General features: G+C 44.7%; 1 protein-coding gene across 5 annotated transcripts in view; it reads right to left on the reverse strand.

Annotated features, from left to right (window-relative positions):
• LOC106567065 (retinoic acid receptor gamma-A) overlaps positions 1 to 20,543 on the reverse strand; it is a 71,888-nt gene extending 51,345 nt beyond the window's left edge. For 2 of the 5 annotated variants that reach the window (XM_014135913.2, XM_045693284.1), the window contains exons 1-2: positions 20,038 to 20,543; positions 6,358 to 6,783 (exon numbers count right to left, since the gene is read on the reverse strand). In XM_014135913.2, the coding sequence (XP_013991388.1) occupies positions 6,358 to 6,535 (178 nt within the window). In that variant the 5' untranslated portion in view covers positions 6,536 to 6,783; positions 20,038 to 20,543. Of the gene's footprint in view, positions 1 to 6,357; positions 6,784 to 15,158; positions 15,500 to 20,037 lie in introns of those variants that run through there. The other 3 variants (XM_014135917.2, XM_014135916.2, XM_045693285.1) reach the window with 3 other exon arrangements.
• Positions 20,544 to 22,616: the final 2,073 nt, after the last annotated feature.

Below are 22,616 nucleotides of genomic sequence, written 5' to 3' on the forward strand. Positions count from 1 at the left end.
AAAAGGGACAAACACCCAACTGAGACTCTGCATGCAGAATTCTGCAAAAATATATACAGTACCAGTCAAAAGTTTGGACACACCTACTTATTCAAAGGTTTTTCTTTATTTTTACTATTTTCTACATTGTAGAATAATAGTGAAGACATCAAAACTATGAAATAACACATGTGGAATCAACAGCCAGTGTAACCAAAAATTTACTAAATTACAAATTTACTAAATTACTCACGATAAACGTTCACAAAAAGCATAACAATTATTTTAAGAATTATAGATACAGAACTCCTCTATGCACTCGATATGTCCGATTTTAAAATAGCTTTTCGGTGAAAGCACATTTTGCAATATTCTCAGTAGATAGCCCGGCATCACAGGGCTAGCTATTTAGACACCCACCAAGTTTAGCACTCATCAAAGTCAGATTTACTATAAGAAAAATGTTATTACCTTTGCTGTCTTCGTCAGAATGCACTCCCAGGACTTCTACTTCAATAACAAATGTTGGTTTGGTTCAAAATAATCCATAGTTATATCCAAACAGCGGCGTTTTGTTCGTGCGTTCAAGACACTATCCGAAAGGGTAAATAAGGGTGACGAGCATGGCGCAATTCGTGACTAAAAAATTCATGTCAACCGCTGTTTAAAATCAATTTTTATGCCATTTTTCTCATAAAAAAGCGATAATATTCCGACCGGGAATCTGCGTTTAGGTAAACAGACTTAAGAAAATAAAGCATTCGGTCGACTCGGGCACGCGCCTAAGCCCATAGTACTATTATCGGCCACTTGCCAAAAGCGATAATGTGTTTCAGCCAGAGCCTGCCTCGATATCGTTCAGCTTTTTCCCGGGCTCTGAGAGCCTATGGGAGCCGTAGGAAGTGTCACGTTATTGCAAAGATCCTCAGTCTTCAATAAAAAGAGCCAAGATGAAACACAATTTGTCAGACAGGCCACTTCCTGCATGGAATCTTCTCAGGTTTTGGCCTGCCATATGAGTTCTGTTATACTCACAGACACCATTCAAACAGTTTTAGAAACTTTAGGGTGTTTTCTATCCAAAGCCAATAATTATATGCATATTCTAGTTACTGGACAGGAGTAGTAACCAGATTAAATCGGGTACGTTTTTTATCCGGCTGTGTAAATACTGCCCCCTATCCCCAACAGGTTAATTGAAATGCATTCCAGGTGACTACCTCATGAAACTGGTTGAGAGATTGCCTAGAGTGTGCAAAGTTGTCATCAAGGCAAAGGGCGGCTACTTTGAAGAATATCAAATATATTTTTTACAATATAACACTTTCTTGGTTACTAAAAGATTCCATATGTTATTTCATAGTTTTGATGTCTTCACTATTATTCTACAATGTAGAAAATATATATTTTTTAAAGAAACTAGAATGAGTATGTGTGTCCATACTTTTGACTGGTACTGTATACACTGCACAAAAATATAAATGCAACATGTAAAGATCCCAGAAATGTTCTATACGCACAAAACCTTATTTCTCAAAAATTCGTTTAGATCCCTGTTAGTGAGCATTTCTCCTTGGCCAAGATAATCCATCCACTTGACAGGTGTGGCATATTAAGAAACTGATTAAACAACATGATCATTGCACAGATTAACCTTGTACTGGGGACAATAGAAGGCCAAATGTGCAGTTTTGTCACACAACACAATCCCACAGATGTCTCACGGTTTGAGGGAGTGTGCAGTTGGCATGCTGACTGCAGGAATGTTCACCAGAGCTGTTGCCAGAGAATTTCATGTTAATTTCTCTACCATAAGCCGCCTCCAACGTCGTTTTATAGAATTTTGCAGTACTTCCAACCGGCCTCATAACCGCAGAACACTTGTAACCATGCCAGCCCAGGACCTCCACATCCGGCTTCTTCACCAGTGGGATGGTCTTAGACCAGCCACCTGGATAGCTGATTAAACTGTGGGTTTGCACAACTGAAGAATTTCAGCACAAACTGTCAGAAACCATCTCAGGGAAGCTTATCTGCATGCTCGTCGTCCTCACCAGGGTCATGACCTGACTGCAGTTTGGCGTCTTAACCGACTTCAGCGGGCAAATGCTCATCTTCGATGGCCACTGGCACACTGGAGAATTGTGCTCTTTACGGATGAATACTGGTTTCAATTGTACCGGGCAGATGGCATACATGTGTGGCGTCGTGTGGGCGAATGGTTTGCTGATGTCAACACTTTGAACAGAGTGCCCCATGGTGGCGGTGGGTTATGGTATGGGCAGGCATAAGCTACGGACAACGATCACAATTGCATTTTATCGATGGCAATTTGAATCCACAGAGATACCGTGATGAGATAATGAGGCCCATTGTCGTGCCATTCATCCGCTGCCATCACCTCATGTTTCAGCATGATAATGCATGCCCACATGTCGCAAGAATCTTCCTGGAAGCTGAAAATGTCCCAGTTCTTCCATGTCCTCACGGCCGGCCCCCTCATTAGGCAGGATTAGGCGGCCGCCTATGGCGGAAGATTGACAAGGGTGGCAATTTCTGAGCTAAACAGACCAAGACGCACATCCAACAACAACACATAAAACCATCTATAATTCTACCTAAAATCAATGACAATTTCTCTCAACCAGTGGCAAATGGGCTTTTTAGGTTAGCGCTGATTAGGTGAGAGGTGATGCCGCCCTTTGATAAATAGTGGCCACTTTGTCAAAGGCAGGGGCACAAAATATTTAGCTTGTTCATTCCCAGCACGCCTCTCCAGGGTGCTGTTGAAGAGGCGCATCGCTGTGGCGCTCCACCAGCGTTCCGTCCCCCCAACATTTAGTGAACATTAATCATCTAGCAGATACAGGATATGGTAGAAAGAGTATGTGGCCTTTTCTGTAGCCTACAATGTAATGAGAAAGACACTTTTTACATCATGCAGGTTTCTCCAATCAAATAGCCTAACCTAAATGGCGCTCAATCAAATAAAATGGAACAGGTCAAAGTAAAATGGACAATACGGAATAGACAATCACAACCGTTGTCCAGGAGTTTCACCCCATTGTCATGATCATGGTTTCAAGTTTGTATCCATCCATTTTTGACAAGCTGATCATAGTGAAAATAAAATACTTTGGCAATTCCCGCTGTGTATAGGCAAATAGGCTCACGACAACTCCTGATAAAGTTGGGTAGCTGATATTCAGAGCTTATATAGCCAAATTGATTAGTCACAGGAAGCAGTAATAAAGTAGTAATAAAGCCAATGCAACAGCCTGTTTTACAAATGGTAGACCTACCACATGGATGGGAATTCATAAAATTCCATTGTGGCCGACATGGTAGGCTACACACCAGTAAGAATGAGCCGACGTCTTTTTTTGGTCCTTTTCTACATCCGGAAGACGCCTTTTCAACATCCTGGAAAATCTGTATTTTACAGTGGCTTGCGAAAGTATTCACCCCCCTTGGCAGTTTTCCTATTTTGTTGCCTTACAACCTGGAATGAAATAGAATTTGTGGGGGGTTTATCAATTGATTTACACAACATGCCTACCACTTTGAAGATGCAAAATATTTTTTATTGTGAAACAAAAAAGAAATAAGACCAAAAACAGAAAACTTGAGTGTGCATGACTATTCACCCCCTCAAAGTCAATACTTTGTATAGCCACCTTTTGCAGCAATTACAGCTGCAAGTCTCTTGGGGTATGTCTCTATAAGCTTGGCACATCTAGCCACTGGGATTTTCCCCCCTTCTTCAAGGCAAAACTGCTTCAGCTCCTTCAAGTTGGATGGGTTCCGCTGGTGTACAGCAACCTTTAAGTCATACCACAAATTCTCAACTGGATTGAGGTCTGGGCTTTGATTAGGCCATTCCAAGACATTTAAATGTTTCCCTTTAAACCACTCGAGTGTTGCTTTAGCAGTATGCTTAGGGTCATTGTCCTGCTGGAAGGTGAACCTCCGTCCCAGTCTCAAATCTCTGGAAGACTGAAACAGGTTTCCCTCAAGAATTTCTTTGTATTTAGCGCCATACATCGTTCCTTCAATTCTGACCAGTGTCCCAGTCCCTGCCCATGAAAAACATCACCACATCATGATGCTGCCACCACCATGCTTCACTCTGGGGATGATATTCTCGGGGTGATGAGAGGTGTTGGGTTTGCGCCAGACATAGCATTTTCCTTGATGGCCAAAAAGCAAATTTTTAGTCTCATCTGACCAGAGTACCTTCTTCCATATGTTTGGGTAGTCTCCCACATGCCTTTTGACGAACACCAAACGTGTTTGATTTTTTTCTTTAAGCAATGGCTTTTTTTCTGCCCACTCTTCCGTAAAGCCCAGCTCCATGGTGTGTACGGCTTAAAGTGGTCCTATGGACAGATACTCCAATCTCCACTGTGAAGCTTTGCAGCTCCTTCCGGTTATCTTTGGTCTCTTTGTTGCCTCTCTGATTAATGCCCTCCTTGCCTGGTCCATGAGTTTTGGTGGGCGGCCCTCTCTTGGCAGGTTTGTTGTGGTGCCATATTCTTTCCATTTTTTAATAAGGGATTTAATGGTGCTCCGTGGGATATTCAAAGTTTCTGATATTTTTTTATAGCCCAACCCTGATCTGTACTTCTTCACATCTTTGTCCCTGACCTGTTTGGAGAGCTCCTTGGTCTTTATGGTGTCGCTTGCTTGGTGGTGCCCCTTGCTTAGTGGTGTTGCAGACTCTGGGGCCTTTCAGAACAGGTGTATATATACTGAGATCATGTGTCAGATCATGTGACACTTAGCTTGCACACAGGTGGACTTTATTTAACTAATTAGGGTCATTGTGGCTCAGTTGGTAGAGCATGGTGTTTTCAACGCCAGCATGGTGTGTCTTATTTAGGGGCTTCATATCAAAAGGGGGTGAATACATATGCACGCACCACTTTTCCATTTAAAATTGTTTTTGAAATAAAGCCCTAACCTACAGAGAGATTAACCTACAAAAGAGTCCCCTTCAGCCAGCTGGTTCTGGGGCTCTGTTCACAAACACAAACATACCCAACAGAGCCCCAGGAGAGCAACACATTTAGACACAACCAAATGATGAGAAAACAAAAATATAACTACTTGACACACTGGAAAGAATCAACCAAAAAAAAACAGCGCAAACTGAAATGCTATCTGGCCCTAAACAGAGAGTACACAGTAGCAGAATACCTGACCACTGTGACTGAACCAAAATGAAGGACATCTTTGACTATGTACAGACTCTGTGAGCATAGCCTTGCTATTGAGAATGGCCGCCGAAGGCAGACCTGGCTAGAGAGAATAGAAGAAAGGCTATGTGCCCACTGCCCACAAAATGAGGTGGAAACTGAGCTGCACTTCCTGACCTCCTGCCAAAGGTATGACCATATTAGAGACCCATATTTCCCACAGAACACACAGACCCACAAAGAATTTCAAAACAAATAAAACTTTGATAAACTCCCATATCTGTTAGGCGAAATGCCGCTATGTGGAATTACAGCAGCAATATTTGTGACCCGTTACACAAACATTGTAAATACAACCAATATTTATCTGTTTACTTAGTTTCCCCTTGTATGCATACTACAACTATGTGCACATTGTTAAACACTGTTTAATATAACATTTGAAATGTCTTTATCCTTTTGAAACCTTTGAGTGCAATGTTTACTGTACATTTTTTATACGTTTTGTATTGATGTTTAAAGCTATAACCCGTAGAAATACCAAAGGCACATTTTAGTGATTTTAAATGGACGTCTTTATATTGTGCTGTCACCATTTCAAATTGTTCAAGGTGTTCCATTACAGAGAAAAGCTATAAATCACAAACAAATGTCTCTTTCTCTTCTCTCCTCCCTTTTTTTCCTTTCAGTCTACGCCGATATACAACAGCACCCCCTGTGGCCACATATAGACCTGCAGTTTTAGAATGGCATAAGACAGCCTCTTATGAGCATTTTCAAATATTTGATGACATACATGCCGTTCATCACCTCATGTGAAAAGAATGTCGTTTTGTCTCTTATTTGAGACTTGTGGGAAGGAAGCCTGTTTGACTTTACGGACTCTCTGACTCTCTCACCCCATAATCATCTACAACAGCCATCATAAAACCCCAAACCGGCAACAAACGATCAACGCAATTTTATGCAACTGCTCCTTTCTCTGTTTCATTGTTTTCTTCTCTCGTATTATTATAAACAGATGCATACATGTTCAATGACAATGGAAAATGTTCTGTTTCAAAATACGACAGACACACACACACACACACACCCCTCCCCCCACACACACATACACGTGTACACACACAGGCACACACACATACATGCACACACAATATGTTTGAGTAACTTCACTTACACAGTGCAGCCATCTCTTTAGGGAGGTCGGTGCTGAATCTCCCAAACAGGCTGCTATTGGACAGCAGGTCAAAGGAGGAGTGGTTCCGCATGGAGTTGAAGGCAAATGGGTAGACAGCAGGTGGGAACCCTGTCATGTGACCCACCTGACCCACCTGCCGCTCCCTGTTGGTAGCCATGGTAATGGAGAGGAGAGGAGTACCCAGAAGGCCTGTGGTATCCCAGACAGACCCTCTATCAGGCCGTTGGGCTAGGGAATATCACACACCACCTGGTAGAGGACAGGAAAATTGGGAATGCCAAACTGGGAATTCCACTTCTTCCACCGTTAGCCTATCAGGGCGCTGGGCTGGATGAGGACCTAAGGTTCTGGTTGGCCGAGGAGATTTCTGGTCTTCTGCTCTTAGGATTGATCATGCGAATGCACCTATCAGAAGAAGACAAACAAATCATAGCATTTTTATTTTGTTCTACAAAATTGATAACTACTTTTTACAATATTGTCACATGACGTAATGATAAACTCAAAAGTATTGTCCAAATGTTCTTTGTTTTCTACAAATACAGTTCAACTTACATCAACTCTGAGGACTGATCTGGAACAATGAATAGTTTATTCCAAACAGTCATTTCAGAGGGATGTGCAATCTTCAAAACAATAGTAAACGTCGAGGTGTGTGTGTGGGGGGGATATGTGGGAGACTGTGAGAGTCAAAAAGCGAGTAGAAGAAGGAAAAGCAAGAAAACCGGGGGTGAGGAAAGGAAAATAAAATAAAAGAGTTGTTTGAAAAAAGTTAGTGGGAGAGAAGGAGGGAGGGAGGGTGAAGGAGCTCTTGTTTCAGCAGTTTTGAAAGGCTTCCAGACTTTTGCAGTGATTCCAGGCTATGCCATATGATTCAAATCAGCAGAACTCCACAATAAAGAGGCTCTCTGTTCATGCTGCCAACCCAGCACAGCAGCCTGCCTCTCTGTCTCGCAACCTCTCTCTCTCTCTCTCTCTCTCTCTCTGCCTCTCTCTCTTTCTGCCTCTCTGCTGCCTGGTCCCCTGGCTCTAGCCCGCACAGCAGCCTGCCTTTCTGTCTCCTGTGCCTTTCTCTCTGCCTCAATCCCCCAGGACCAAAGGCCCAGACACGGGATCCAACACATGAGAAATGGAAAGAGAGAGAGAGAGAGAGAGAGAGAGAGAGAGAGAGAGAGAGAGAGAGAGAGAGAGAGAGAGAGAGAGAGAGAGAGAGAGAGAGGAAGAAAGACAGAGAGGAACAATGGTTGCCTGCCTAACTGCTGATGCCTATACCTCCATTTCTTTTTCTTTTTTTATGACCAATATTTTATTGTCATTTTTTTGTATTTATATATATATATATATAAATATATATACAGAAACAACAGAATACAGCAAATACAAAGTAGTAGGACCCTACAAAAAAGCAATAACAAAAATAATAATAAAAAAAGATGACAACAAACAACAGAAAACTGGACTACGTTCAAATGCAATCCATCACACTGGCAGAGAGAATAGGAGCAATACATTGTCCAAAAGTATAGAACACATTGAGAGTTAGGCTTACGGCTTAAATGTAACACCATTTTCACAGAGATCTCACGAACCACTGATATGATCAAGATTCTTACCCCGTTTAAAAAAAGAATACGTCGGAAAGAACGTTTCTTGTATGCTGCTAAAGCACCCAGTTGGGAGGACCATTCAACCATTCATTTATCACGGTTAGCTTAACATAAGGAATTTGATTTATAGCATTTACTTGACTTTGCACTTTAACTCATGCATGACAATTTAGTACTTTTCCACCACTATCCAGAATATACAAGCTGGGAGAAAATGGAATATTGTCACTAATAATACATTTGATGTTTTCATGAATGGCAGCCCAGAAGTCTAGACCATAAACGCAGTGCCATCACGTTCCCTGCATCTCCAGCTCTCTGGATAATCCTCTACCTCCATTTCTATCTCCCTCCATCTCTCTTTCCCTTCAGACAGCCCAATGTACCCATCTAGGCTAACACCAGTCCAGCCTGTATACACACTTGTCCTCAGCCCCAGGTAAAGTAAAGGTAAAGGTAAAGTACTGTAGACGAAGCTTGTCGCTACACTACTGTTGGCTGTCTCTAGCTCTAACTCTGAGCCCAGCGCCGTGCGCGTCCCATTCAAACCTCTGTTTCCCCCAGAGAGATTTTATGAGTGGGTGGTGTCAGCTGCTTGTTTTTGAAATGTGGTTTGGAGAAACAGCAGAGCCAAGGAAATCAGCTAGAGCTGCTTTCTGGAACGGCCGTTGTTTGTGAATCAGGGGGAACAGAGACTGAGGAAGAATCTTGGAATTCGGGGAATAAACAAAGAGGAAAAAAAGAAAGATCTGAGGCTGAACTGCTGAACTGGCTAAACCGCTGAACTGCAGAACTAACTGACTAGCTGAACTAGCTGAACTGCAGAACTAACTGAACTGCTGAAGTAGCTGAACTGCTGAACTAACTGACTAGCTGAACTAGCTGAACTGCAGAACTAACTGAACTGCTGAAGTAGCTGAACTGCTGAACTAACTGAACTGCTGAAGTAGCTGAACTAGCTGAACTGCTGAACTAACTGAATTGCTGAAGTAGCTGAACTAGCTGAACTGCAGAACTAACTGAGCTGCTGAACTAGCTGAACTAGCTGAAATGCTGAACTACTGAACTAACTGAGCTGCTGAACTAGCTGAACTAGCTGAAATGCTGAACTGCTGAACTAGCTGAGAGAGAGAGAGAGAGAGAGAGAGAGAGAGAGAGAGAGAGAGAGAGAGGGGGCAGAGTATGGGCACAGTGACAGAGTGTGGGCACTGGGCGGCACTAAGGGGTGGCTGCCTGCCCAGGAAACATAACAATTTTCCATACTCACATCAAAGTTACACACACATATAACAAAAAAAACACAGAGGCACTCTTGAACTCCACACACATGTGCAAAAACACACACATCCCCCTTTCCACTGATCTCCCTCTCTTCTTTCTCCCTCTCTTCTCTCTCCCTTCCTCTCTTTCTTTCTGGCTCTTTCTCTTTCACCAGAGCCAGTTAATTACACTACTGCTGCAGGCAGCTTCAAACCACCACTAAGTTAGAGTTCCATTACAGTAAACTGTTCCACATGTGAACCCAGAGCAGGGAGGGAGGGAAGGAGGGAGCAGGCAGGCAGAGCAGGGAGGGAGGGAGGGAGCAGGCAGACAGAGCAGGGAGGGAGGGAGAGAGAGAGCAGGCAGAGCAAGGAGGGAGGGAGAGAGAGAGAGGTAACAGGCAGGCAGAGCAGGGAGGGAGGGAGGGAGCAGGCAGACAGAGCAGGGAGGGAGGGAGCAGGCAGAGCAAGGAGGGAGGGAGAGAGAGAGAGGTAGCAGGCAGGCAGAGCAGGGAGGGTGGGAGGGAGGGAGCAGGCAGACAGAGCAGGGAGGGAGGGAGAGAGGGAGCAGGCAGAGCAAGGAGGGAGGGAGAGAGAGAGAGGTAGCAGGCAGGCAGAGCAGGGAGGGAGGGAGAGAGCAGGCAGACAGAGCAGGGAGGGAGGGAGGGATCAGTCAGGCAGAGCAGGGAGGGAGGGAGAGAGGGAGCAGGCAGGCAGAGCAGGGAGAGAAGGAGGGAGCAGACAGGCAGGCAGAGCAGGGAGGTAGAGATGGAGCAGGTAGGCAGAGCAGGGAGAGAGGGAGAGGGGGGGCAGGCAGGCAGGCAGGCAGGCAGGCAGGCAGGCAGGCAGGCAGGCAGGCAGGGAGGGAGGCAGGCAGGCAGGTTTGTGTGGCCACGTTTCAGGAAGGAGCAGCAGAAACAGCCCCATAGACTATAGGCACCAACCCCATACTGCCAACACAGCCTCCAACTGCAATCTCTCTCTCCCTTTCTTCATCTCTCTCTCTCTCTCTCTCTCTCTCTCTCTCTCTCTCTCCTCTGCCTCCCTCTCGATCTCTCTCTCCCAGTCTGTTTCTCAAACCAACAACTCAAACCCCAATGACCATGCCCTTGTCACTCCCCTAACCCTTCTTCCTCCTAAAAGTACCGGTCTCCCTTCCCTACACCCAACCGCCACCAAGTCACCTCGTTCCTCTATAACACTACCTGGCCTTCTCAGCTGTCCTCTGTTTGTCAGCCATTACCATGACCCATATGCAACTGTTCAGTGTGGCCAACCCACTAGAACATAACTAAATATTTCACAGTATGCCTAATGGGGGAAGAGGTTCAGGCTGGAAAAACAAAAACTCCATACAAACACAGACCCATAATACTATGTGTGAGTGTGTGTGTGTGTGTGGGGGGGGTCGGGGTTTATCTCCCTGTTTCGATATCTGCCTCATGAACTCGGCCCATAATGCCAATCAGAGATGGGAGAGGAGAAAGAGGAGATGGAGGATTATTACAGCACACACACACACACACACACACACACACACACACACACACACACACACACACACACACACACACACACACACACACACACACACACACACACACACACACACACACACACGCCAGGGCCAAGCACATATTCCCAGGGGATGTCTGGAGGGGACAGAAACAGCACCACATCAATTCATCCATGAGACAGAGACCGTGTCCGAATACCCGAATACCCGTACCTGCATTGTAGATAGTAGACATTTTGGGTATGCCCCCAAAAAATGTAAGTGTAGCGCTAATGGGGTATTTAAATGCCAGGATGTCATACTCATTGCAGCTTTTCATCAAGTAGAATTCGCTGCCCGTTATTGAGGAAGAGAATCGTCTTCTGAGACTTGTGTGTTTGACAACAGCTGATAATCATCTGAGGGTACGCGCTGTACCAAAATAAACGAACGGCGGGAATCAGCGCAAATCCGCGTCATATGACGAATTCTCAGTAGGATGAGCCTAGTAGGCTGATATTTGTTGCTTGAGCCTAGTAGGCTGTAGCACGATTAATCCACAGTGTGCAGTTTCAGTAAGTAGTAGGCAAGCCAGATTTCAGACACGGCAACAGACTTCCAACAGGCCTGATGTGTCAGAAATGGCACTCTATTCACTATATAGTGCACTTTTGACCAGAGCCCTATGAGCCCCCTGGTGCACTACATAGGGAATAGAGTTCCATTTGTGAGTCTGATGTGAGGAACCTAACCTAACTTATCCCCCCAGATCTGGAGGAAAACACAGTCAAACGGCGATTCACACATATCTCAAAGCTTGCCTGTCACTCAACAGAAGGCAGCAGACATACTAGTGGGTTGGGGAGAATGGGGAGAAAGAGGGTGAATAAAAGACAGAAAGAGGGAATATTAGAAAGAAAGAGGGAATAAAAGAAAGGAAGAAAAGAATAAAATCCAGAAAGAAAGTGAAAAAGGAACATAAAAACCCCACCAGACCAGAGTGTACATTTAGAGAGCAAAACCACTGAACATGGATCCTTCTCCCCTCTCTTTCCCTCTCTTTCCCTCTCTTTCCCTCTCTTTCCCTCTCTTTCCCTCTCTTTCCCTCTCTTTCCCTCTCTTTCCCTCTCTTTCCCTCTCTTCCCCTCTCTTTCCCCAAACACAATAATGAATTAATAAAAGACTTGGCGCCAGCGTTTTTTAATGAGTCACATCAGCCGGGCTGCTTTTTACAGACCAGCCATTTGTGTTTTTATGTTGGGGCCTTATGCCTGGGTCCTGTGGTAGGCTGGGCCTGTTTGGCATGGAGAGGCGGTCTGGGGCTATAAGGGGAGCTGGGGAATTCGGGGTGACCTCATCCATCCCCCTCAGCTCCGGGCCCAAATGGGCACAGAGGGCCTTCCCACTTCCCCTGTGCCTGGGGGGCACAGAGGAGGCATGGAGAGAGGGAGAGAGCGGGACAGGCAGGCAGACAGGCAGGGCAGGACAGGGAGAGAGGGAGGGAGACAGGGAGGGAGGAAGCTGGGGGGCACACAGCAGTCAGACAGACAAGCAGATAGACAGACAGAAGGTTAGACAGCCAACTATGGGTGTGATTAATACCAGATCTGGGACTTTCCAGCTTTGCCTGGGAGGTGCACTACCGTAGCATTTTAGTTAGCTTTACTTTGTTTCTAAAAATACTGTAAATACTTTTCAGCACTTCATTACGCTTAATGAGACTGATTTCATTTGACATAATCAATTGATCTAATCCAGAGAAACGCCACATTTGAAATTAAATCAATTTAGGCTGAGAGAGAGAGAGAGAGAGAGAGAGAGAGAGAGAGAGAGAGAGAGAGAGAGAGAGAGAGAGAGAGAGAGAGACAGACAGACAGACAGAGAGACAGAGAGAGAGACAGAGAGAGACAGAGAGACGGAGTGTGAAAGAGAGAAAAAAGGAGAGCGAGAAAGAGAGCAAGAGAGAGAGAGAGAGCAAAAGAGAGAGAGCGGGAGAGAGAGTAGAAAAACCTAAAAAAGAGAGAACGTGAGAGCAGGACAGAGTGAGCGAGAGAGAGTTGTTCCCACAGATCGAGTGTCTGTCAAACAAAGGGTATCAAATCCTCTGTGAGCAAAACAACAATTGTGTCTTAACCGATGCGTTGGAACCCCTCTGGCGCTGACTGCTGCAGTGAAACATAACAAATAAATCACAGCATCTCAGGAAGTGATAATGCACCACACGAACCCTAACCAGAGGTTTCTACTCAGCAGACAGAAACACAACCACTGCAGGTGAATCTATGTGTATTTGCTGGTGTGTTAAGTTGTTCACTATTGAGAGTCTCCTTTTCCGTTCAATTGAAACATCTGATACATTTGATAACTATGCCGTGATCTGTGTAGTAACAAAGCACTGTTTGACACCAGAACGTTGCTTTGTGTTTAAACCATAGTGTTCTGTTTGTCATTCAAGTAAACCAAACTCTCCCATACTGCAGTGCTAGTGTACCCTCAGCCGGTTTTCATTTTCTGACACAAGTTGTTGAAAAAAATATCTGAATGTTTACAATTCACCCTGAATTCACCCTGACTAGGGCCATTTTTCTTTTACCACAGAGAAAGAAAACTCTTCGAGAAAAGGCTCGTTGGATCTTAACTTCAATGGGCAGAATGGAGACATGTCAAAAGAGAAGGAGTTTGTATATCTTCACTTCGCAGCCTCCAGATAGGTGAACACAGCCAATATCTACCAAGTACGTTCACAGGACATGAAAGCTTGGCACCGTCAACGACTCTGCTCTGATTTATTTTCCATTAGAGACTTGCCTACTCTTGTCTATTGTTCTAAATTATTTATGTCTTCTTCGCACAATAAATCCAAATTGTGAGAAAAAAAACATCATAAACCATGTCTGAGATATAGCAAGTATTATACACTGAGTATACAAAACATTAGGAACAACTGCCTTTCCATGACAGACTGACCAGGTGAATCCAGGTGAAAGCTATGATCCCTTATTGATGTCACTTGTTAAATCCACTTCAATCAGTATAGATGAAGGGGAGGAGACAGGTTAAAGAAGGATTTTTAAGCCTTGAGACAATTGAGACATGGATTGTTTATGTGTGCCATTCAGAGGGTGAATGGGCAAGACAAAAGATTTGAGTGCCTTTGAACGGGGTACGGTAGTAGGCGACAGGCTCTTTGGTTTGCGCCAAGAACTGCAACGCTGCTGGGTTTTTCATGCTCAGCAGCGTGTTTCCCGTGTGTATCAAAAATGGTCCACCACCCACAGGACACCCGGCCAACTTGACACAACTGTAGGAAGCATTGGAGTCAACATGGGCCAGCATCCCTGTGGAACGCTTTCGACACCTAGAGTTCATACCCTGAGGTACTGAGGCTGTTCTGAGGGCAAAACCGGGGGGTGCAACTCAATATTAGCAAAGGTGTTCTTAATGTTTTAGGTCATAGGTCATGATTAGGATCAAACAGACAGGGATTACCTCATGTCAATCAGTTTTAACCACTGGGACGTAATCAAACCTAGTGAAACTTCTGTTTTCCATAGATCTGCATGGAAAACAGATACAGTATCTCAAACACTCTGTGGCCACTTTAAGTATATTTTACATATGGATAAAGATCTAACCGAGCTTCTATAAACCAAACAAAAAAGGATTATTACACACAATTATGAACGTTGTAACACGATATTGTATTTGGCGTCATAGAATGGGTAAAAGTTTTGGCTGGGTGTGAAATAGATATCATAAACACAGTTTATTATAAGAGATTCAACTTGACAGCTCAGAGTCCCTTTCTACAGCAGCTTGTTACGGGCACCTAGACATTTCCACTGACAGACTGACAGCTGATCCACCCACCGCCTCCATACTGCCACACACACACACACACACACACACACACACACACGCACACACACACACGTACACGCACGCACGCACACACACACGCACACACACGTACACGCACACACACACACACAGCACACGCACACACACGTACACGCACGCACGCACACACACACGCACGCACACACACGCACGCACCCACGTACACGCACACGCACACGTACACGCACACACACACGTACACGCACACACACACACGCACGCACGCACACACACGTACACGCACATGCACACACACACACAAACACGCACACACACACACGCACACACGTACACACACAAACACACCCACACACACACCGCCTCCAAACTGTTACACACGCCGCCCCAAAACTATCATACATTCCATCATCTCAAACTAGTTTGACGTGGGTTCTTCCACAAGCCTGGCAACACAGATGCATATTTTGCTGACAACGAAGCCACATCATTATACTAACTTCACTATATCATTTGTCAATCACAGAAAGAGGTATTGTCTTTGGATGTGTAGATAGATACCTGGGAGTGTCGACAGACAATCAAGCCTTTGTTTCAGCACCATCGATCAAACAAGCAAAAACCTTTCCGTTCGATTTTGGTTAACAGAACATTACTGTGTTGTCGGTGCGGACGGTGGAGGAAGAAGAATATGGAAAGAGTGAGAATTGACACGGAGACATAAAACACTCAGTGAGACCGTGATGAAGTCATTCTGACAGCTCCTTTCCATGATGGTGAGGCGGAGTCGGCGAGGAGCAACAGCAGTGGAGTCAGAGCTGCTTGACATTGAGACACTAACGGTTGGAGAAAGCCCTGAGGAGAACACAACACTAGGGGAGAGATGAAACATACTTCTTCAGATGGACAGAGAGAGACAGAGAGACAGAGAGACCAACAGACCAAGAGAGAGAGGAAGAGAGAGACAGAGAGACCAACAGACCGAGAGAGAGAGGAAGAGAGAGACAGAGAGAGAGAGACCAAGAGAGACAGAGAGACCAACAGACCGAGAGAGAGAGGAAGAGAGAGACGGAGAGAGAGAGACCAAGAGAGACAGAGAGACCAACAGACCAAAAGAGAGAGAGGAAGAGAGTCAGAGCGAGAGAGACCAAGAGAGACAGAGAGACCAACAGACCGAGAGAGAGAGGAAGAGGGAGAGAGAGAGACAGAGAGACCAATAGACCGAGACAGAGAGAGAGAGGAAGAGAGAGAGAGACAGAGAGAGAGAGACAGAGAGAGAGAGAGACAGAGAGAGAGAGGGAGAGAGAGAGACCAAGAGACCGAGAGAGAGAGGAAGAGAGAGAGAGTGAGAGAGACCAACAGACCGAGAGAGAGAGGAAGAAAGAGAGAGAGAGAGAGAGAGAGAGAGAGAGAGAGAGAGACAGAGCGACCGAGAGACCAACAGATCGAAAGAGGGAGAGAGAGAGAGACAGAGCGACCAAGAGACCAAGCGAGACAGAAAAAAAGAGAGAGAGCGAGCGAGAGAGAAAGGCTGAGAGAGATGAATATGTGAAAGCATATAAAAGTTTATGAGAGCTCAACAGTTACAAATGTAGGACTATCACTACCGGTGTAATGTAGTAATTACTGAAGATGTCATTAGCATATAAAGTGACACAGTTGGGGTGATTAAGCCGCTGTGAGTTTACGGCATTGCTCACTTTAAATGTTACATGCTTCTATTGTTGTCTTCAATTCTATTTTGCAGATCGACATTTTCTGCCCAGTTGAGAGGGTTAACAATCTGTTTCTGTGAGAATAGCTAGACATAATGTGTGTGTCAGTATCTCTGCTTGAGCCCCAGGAATCTAAGCAACACTCCAAGACAAGTACACACACATTTGTAAGAGTGCCACACACACACACACACACACACACACACACACACACACACACACACACACACACACACACACACACACACACACACACACACACACACACACACACACACACACACACACACACAGCTGTACAGGTACGTGTAAAAATATATTGTACCAGAGGATCAGAAGGGACCAGAGTCAGGAATGATAGTATCTAGCTAGTACATCCTACACATAGGGAATCACACCTGCAAAAATAGACACAGGAAATCACGAGCTGATAGTTTCCATGTTAATTATATAGTGTAGCAATGAGCCCCCTTGTTCCATTCTTCTAAGACCACCTGTCTACCCCCCTCCTAATCACTCCCTACCCCTGCTAGCCCTTCCCTACCACTTGGAACTTAATTGCTATAGAAATTCTTGGCAGAGACAGGAATCAACAGCTCCCAGACTTATATCTCAAAGTCGTGTCTCCCAAGCGGTCCGTTTGAAACATTTCTCTGTCAGAGTGATGAAATAGTGAAATATTCTGGGGACTTTGAGCCAGACATTTCCATTTGACCCCAAATGTGAGACACCATTTTTAGAAAAAGTGGACCAATAAACACCTAACGAAATAACAAAGTGGGCATTGATTTAATCAAGCTTTCTCTCTGGTGCAGCGACAATGTTGTTAAAATATAGTCTCTTTTTGAAACGGCGTACTCTCACCTGGACTCAAGTGACAAATAAACACTCACAACTAACAATTACTGTAACGCTTTTCCCAATTTTATTTTGAGTAGACAAGTGTGACATGTTTCTCCCTCTCAGTTTTGTGTGTATACAGAGCAGTCTTGTGTTGTTGATGTGTTGTTGATGTGTGTCCTGTTTGTTTGTGTGTGTGTGTGTGTGTGTGTGTGTGTGTGTGTGTGTGTGTGTGTGTGTGTGTGTGTGATCTCAGCCAGACTCCACAGCCAAGCCTGTCGTGTCCCTGGACGTGTTAACTACCATTCCGTCACACATTAAAAATAAATATGGAGTGTGTTTGTTAGGAGGCTGCTGTTGTTGCCATGCCCTTTGGTAACTCACCGCATCAAGCCATAAGTCTAGCCCTTCAGATAACACACAAATAACACTAAGCCATAAAAGCCTACCTCTTAAGACCTAAATGAGTCCCGTATAAAAGTATTCATAGTAATGTACTTCTACAGTTGCTAAATAAAATAATTGTATGTAACCTTTGCCAACCGTGAAAGGATAGCATCATGGTGCTATGTGTTGACGTGTTAATGCAATAGGAACTACAGTATACAGGGAAACGAGCTCTATGTGGAACTTTCTCTGTCTCAGTCCATCTTTCCAAAGAAACGTACACCAAGCCGTTCCCACAGTTGTAGCAACGCTGTGCTGAGAGAGAGCAGAACGATATTACTCAGTGATGACTTACTGATGACTTAGACATGATTTCTAGTGTTTTCCAGATGACCATATGTGATTGACTGACTCCAAGTCAAGTGCACTATAGGGAGCCCAGGTCAAAAAGTGGCGCACTATATATGGAATAGGTAAATAGGGTGCCATTTTTGGACACAACCCTAGTGATGATTTCCCGTTTCGTTCCAGATGACCAGATGTGGCTGACTGAGTCCAAGTCGAGATGATAGTGAGAGTCAAGCAGCAGAGTAACACTGACGACATGATGGGCTAGGAACACCCATCCATCACTCATTCACAGTCAGTCCGCTGGGTGGTTTAAAGTAGCTGTCTGGTGAAATTCATATTCCGTTAACTCACACCCAAATAACGCTGTTGACTCATCCTATGCTCATATTTGTGGCCAAAGCATTAATACAACTTTTTTTTTTAAATGTAAAAACCCGCCTCAAACTTATATCTCAAAGTGACCGTTTAAAAATGCTTGCTATTTCCTCATAGAGAATGATGGTATACTCCTGAGGCTGTTGAGCTGGACAATCAGCGGCCTACTCGTGTGAATATTTTTCATTTCCTGTATACGCCCACTCTGTTGTTGTGGTACACCCACACCATTCCAACACAGAAAAGCAGTTTTTTAACATGCTTAATAAAAAAATGTTGGAAGGGAAACGATTTCACTCATATTGTAATTAATTATAGGTCATATTTCATAGAAATCTGGAAACACTGGACAGCTACTCTAAACCCGCCACAGTACAAACATTCCTCACATCACACTTACATCACTTTGGTCCGGCCAGACAGAAAGAGAGAGACCAGAAGCACAACACACGCACGCATGTACAGACACACGCGCACACAGATACAAACACACACAGATACACACAGACACACACAGATACAAACAGACACACACAGATACAAACAGACACACACAGATACAAACAGACACACACAGATACAAACAGACACACACAGATACACACAGACACACACAGATACACACACAGACACACACAGATACACGGTTTAGAATAGACACATGGTTTCAGAAAAACATGATGGACTAAAAAGACAACATGGATGCTAGCCGGAATCGTTGATCCCTCTCTGATATATTCAAACCACGCAGCACTAAATGTTCCATAAACGTAACGCCCTACCTGTTCATTAACGTGGCACTGCCTGACGCCGCGGTAACAAGCTGAACCAGTTAACAAGGCATTCGCGTCTGTCTGCGCCTTACCCAAGTCTATAACCTTACCCAACAACTACACACTATGAATGGAACTCCTACAATACACTGACAATTACACTAAGCCCAGATTTAGAGAGCAGAGACACACCTCAGTCCGGAGGCGAAAGGCTCTGCTGTTTAGAAAGTAGAAATCGACGCTCGATGAATGAATGTTCACATTGTTGTGTCATGTGGTCACAATAATAAGTAGGAACGATTAGGTCAAGGATGGGTCAGTCTCACACACACACACACACACACACACACACACACACACACACACACACACACACACACACACACACACACACACACACACACACACACAATTCCACATATGCACAGTGTAGATCAAACGAACCCAGGCAGGCATGTATCCACTTACACTTACAAAGGCGCACATGCTAATAAAAACACTGTGGGCTCTGAGGGTAACACTCTTAACATTCACTAAGTAGCACACACTGGCACGCAACCCAGCAAATGACTGACACACACAAAAACGCACACATACACACACTGTAAAACAGGCACACACACAGACGTTGTAAAGGACCGACATACACGTTCCAAAAAATAACCACCCTCGCAAACACACACGGTACACACACAAGGAGAGAGACGTACACATACAAATGCACACTGACTGAACCGACACGATCCGCAGCCATAAATACAACTAGAGAAGCCTGGTCCAGTTAATGGAAACCCTGATCAGTTGCCTCTATGTACTCTCTGCCTCATACGCTCAAGCTCTGTCTTTCATTTCAACTGTTTCTGTTAAGGCTACCTCTCCCAAACTCTCTAACTTTAACTTCAAACTCTAAGAGCAGAAAGAACAGAACAGTAGAGGGAAAAAGAGGAGAGCAACAGTTCATATTGTTTCTAAAGTTCCCTGAAAGTAGAAAGTACTCACCCACTCTAATGTCGTGCTGGCAGACTGGCAGACAGACAGATAGATGGAGTGCTGGTCCAAACAGACAGATAGATGGAGTGCTGGTCCAAACAGACAGATAGATGGAGTGCTGGTCCAAACAGACAGATAGATGGAGTGCTGGTCCAAACAGACAGATAGATGGAGTGCTGGTCCAAACAGACAGATAGATGGAGTGCTGGTCCAAACAGACTGATAGATGGAGTGCTGGTCCAAACAGACTGATAGATGGAGTGCTGGTCCAAACAGACAGATCGATGGAGTGCTGGTCCAAACAAACAGATGGAGTGCTGGTCCAAATAGACAGATCGATGGAGTGCTGGTCCAAACAGACAGATAGATGGAGTGCTGGTCCAAACAGACTGATAGATGGAGGAAAAGGAGTAGAGGAGGGATTTGTGTACGTTCATCAGTCTCTTTGACAGCAAAGAGGATAGCAATGAGTTTCTCTCTCTCTCTCAAGCTCTCCGTCCTCTCTTTCTCTCTCTCTCTCTCTTATTCAACACTCTCTCTCTCCGCCTCTTTCACTAAGAAATAATCATGCTCTCTGATTCATAAAGCCAGGCTTTGTCACGTGATCCAACACTGCAAATATACAGCACATTTTTTCACCGACCATAAAATCCCTAGGGGAAGAAAAAGCCCCCTGAAGCTTAATTTTCAGTTTTTAATTCTCTCCCTCTCTCCCTTATTCTCATTTTCTCCCCCTCCATTTTCTCTCCTCTCTTTTTAGAACTCACACTTTCCCTACTTTGTGTTTTGTATGTGTGAAATGTATTAACTTAACTAAACAGAGTCAAACATACAAGAAATGACATATTTTTAAACATGAACCCGGTAGCGGCTATAGAAATATAGCTGACTATGTATCGACACAGACGTCAACCTGTCCGCTAACCATGCTTCATTTGAGGGTTGTTATTGAACCTTTATTTAACTAGGCAAGAAAGTTAAGAACAAATTCTTATTTACAATGACGGCCAACCCCGGCTAAACCCAGACGACGCTGGGCCAGTTGTGCGCCGCCCTTTGGGACTCCCAATCCCAGATGGATGTGATACAGCCTGGATTTGAACCAGGGACTGTAGTGACACCTCTTGCACTGAGATGCAGTGCCTTAGACCGCTGCGCCACTCGGGAGCCCAATAGGGAAGTCCCCAGTAAGATGGCAGTAGCAGTAGTAGTTTGGGCGGGGTGCCCATAAATGTGTCTCTCTCTCTCTCTCTCTCTCTCTCTCACCATATCAGATTGTATGTTTCAGATCTATGTTTGTTGTGCAGCTCTTGTGGTTCTGGGCGTATGCCTGCAGTGCCTTAGCCTGGTGCCGTTGGTTTCTAAATGTCATGTTGTGATTTGACATTGTTTTGCTTCGAAAGGCAGGCACCCCAAAAACCTCAGGCTTTAAACACCCTTAAACACACCTCAACGGGCACCTTAACCAGCGTTGTCTCTGACCCCATGTAGAACACAGAAGAGGGCTCTCAAGGGCTTCTAGAATCTAGCACAAGCTCAGTAGTTCTTCATAACAGAAATTCAACTCTCTATTTCTCAACATATACAAATCCTCTCTGGAATAGACGAACCCAGCACACTTCACCATGTGTCGTCTCGACAGCTTCAGCATGACAGTGAGTCACCGCCATGACGCTCAGTGTAACAATCCCATCCAGCATACCTTCACCTGGTTTCTCCCAATTACCACATCATCACATCTGCTGTCCAAGTCCTCCTCCTAAACATCAAGGCTGTGTCTGAAATGACACCCTTTTCACTATGTATAGGGAATAGAGTGGTCCAGGGTGGTCAAAAGTAGTGCACTATATAGGGAATAGAGTGGTCCAGGGTGGTTAAAAGTAGTGCACTATATAGGGAATTCAGACGCAGACTGATACAGCTAGTTCCTTCCTTCTGAGTGTCCTCTACCGGCTCATTGATAGTAATTGAATGTCGGTGTTTAAATGAACCTGACCTCAATATGTCTCCGTAACGAAATCAAGCCATTAGAACCAAATCAAAGCCCTTTCTGTGTCCCTGTGTTCCCTTTCTGTTCATAGCGCTATCTCCCAGATGCTTACACTGGACATAGTCCTCTGTGGAAATGATTCTCTTCACAGCATACAATCAATCAATGAATCAAGCCAACGCTCTTTTTTTCCTATTTTTTTTTTTTACATCAGCAGTCGTCACAACGTGCCTTACTGATACCCGGCCTAAAAGCCAAAGAGCAAGCAATGCAGTAAAACATACCATCACGCAGAAAGTACACCTGTACACAGCCTGTGTTGTTTATGTTTACAGTAACAGACAGTGAGGTGCAAGAGACACTTTACAAGGCTGGCATCAGATCCTTACATGCACCCAACCCAAGAGGAAGTGGTTTCCTAAGCCACACAGCCCAGAGCTTCATAACCTGCCCTGTTCATAGTTTCGTTTACTTTTAGAAGGTGGCAACTGCTTGGCATCCGGCCGCAAAGCGTTACAGAGGGTAGTGCGTGAGGGGGGCCGAGCTGCCTGTCATCTAGGACCACTGTACCAGGCGGTGTCAGAGGAAGGCTCTAAAC

Source organism: Salmo salar, chromosome ssa13 (genome assembly GCF_905237065.1).
Source record: "Salmo salar chromosome ssa13, Ssal_v3.1, whole genome shotgun sequence".
Taxonomy (NCBI): Eukaryota; Metazoa; Chordata; class Actinopteri; order Salmoniformes; family Salmonidae; genus Salmo; species Salmo salar.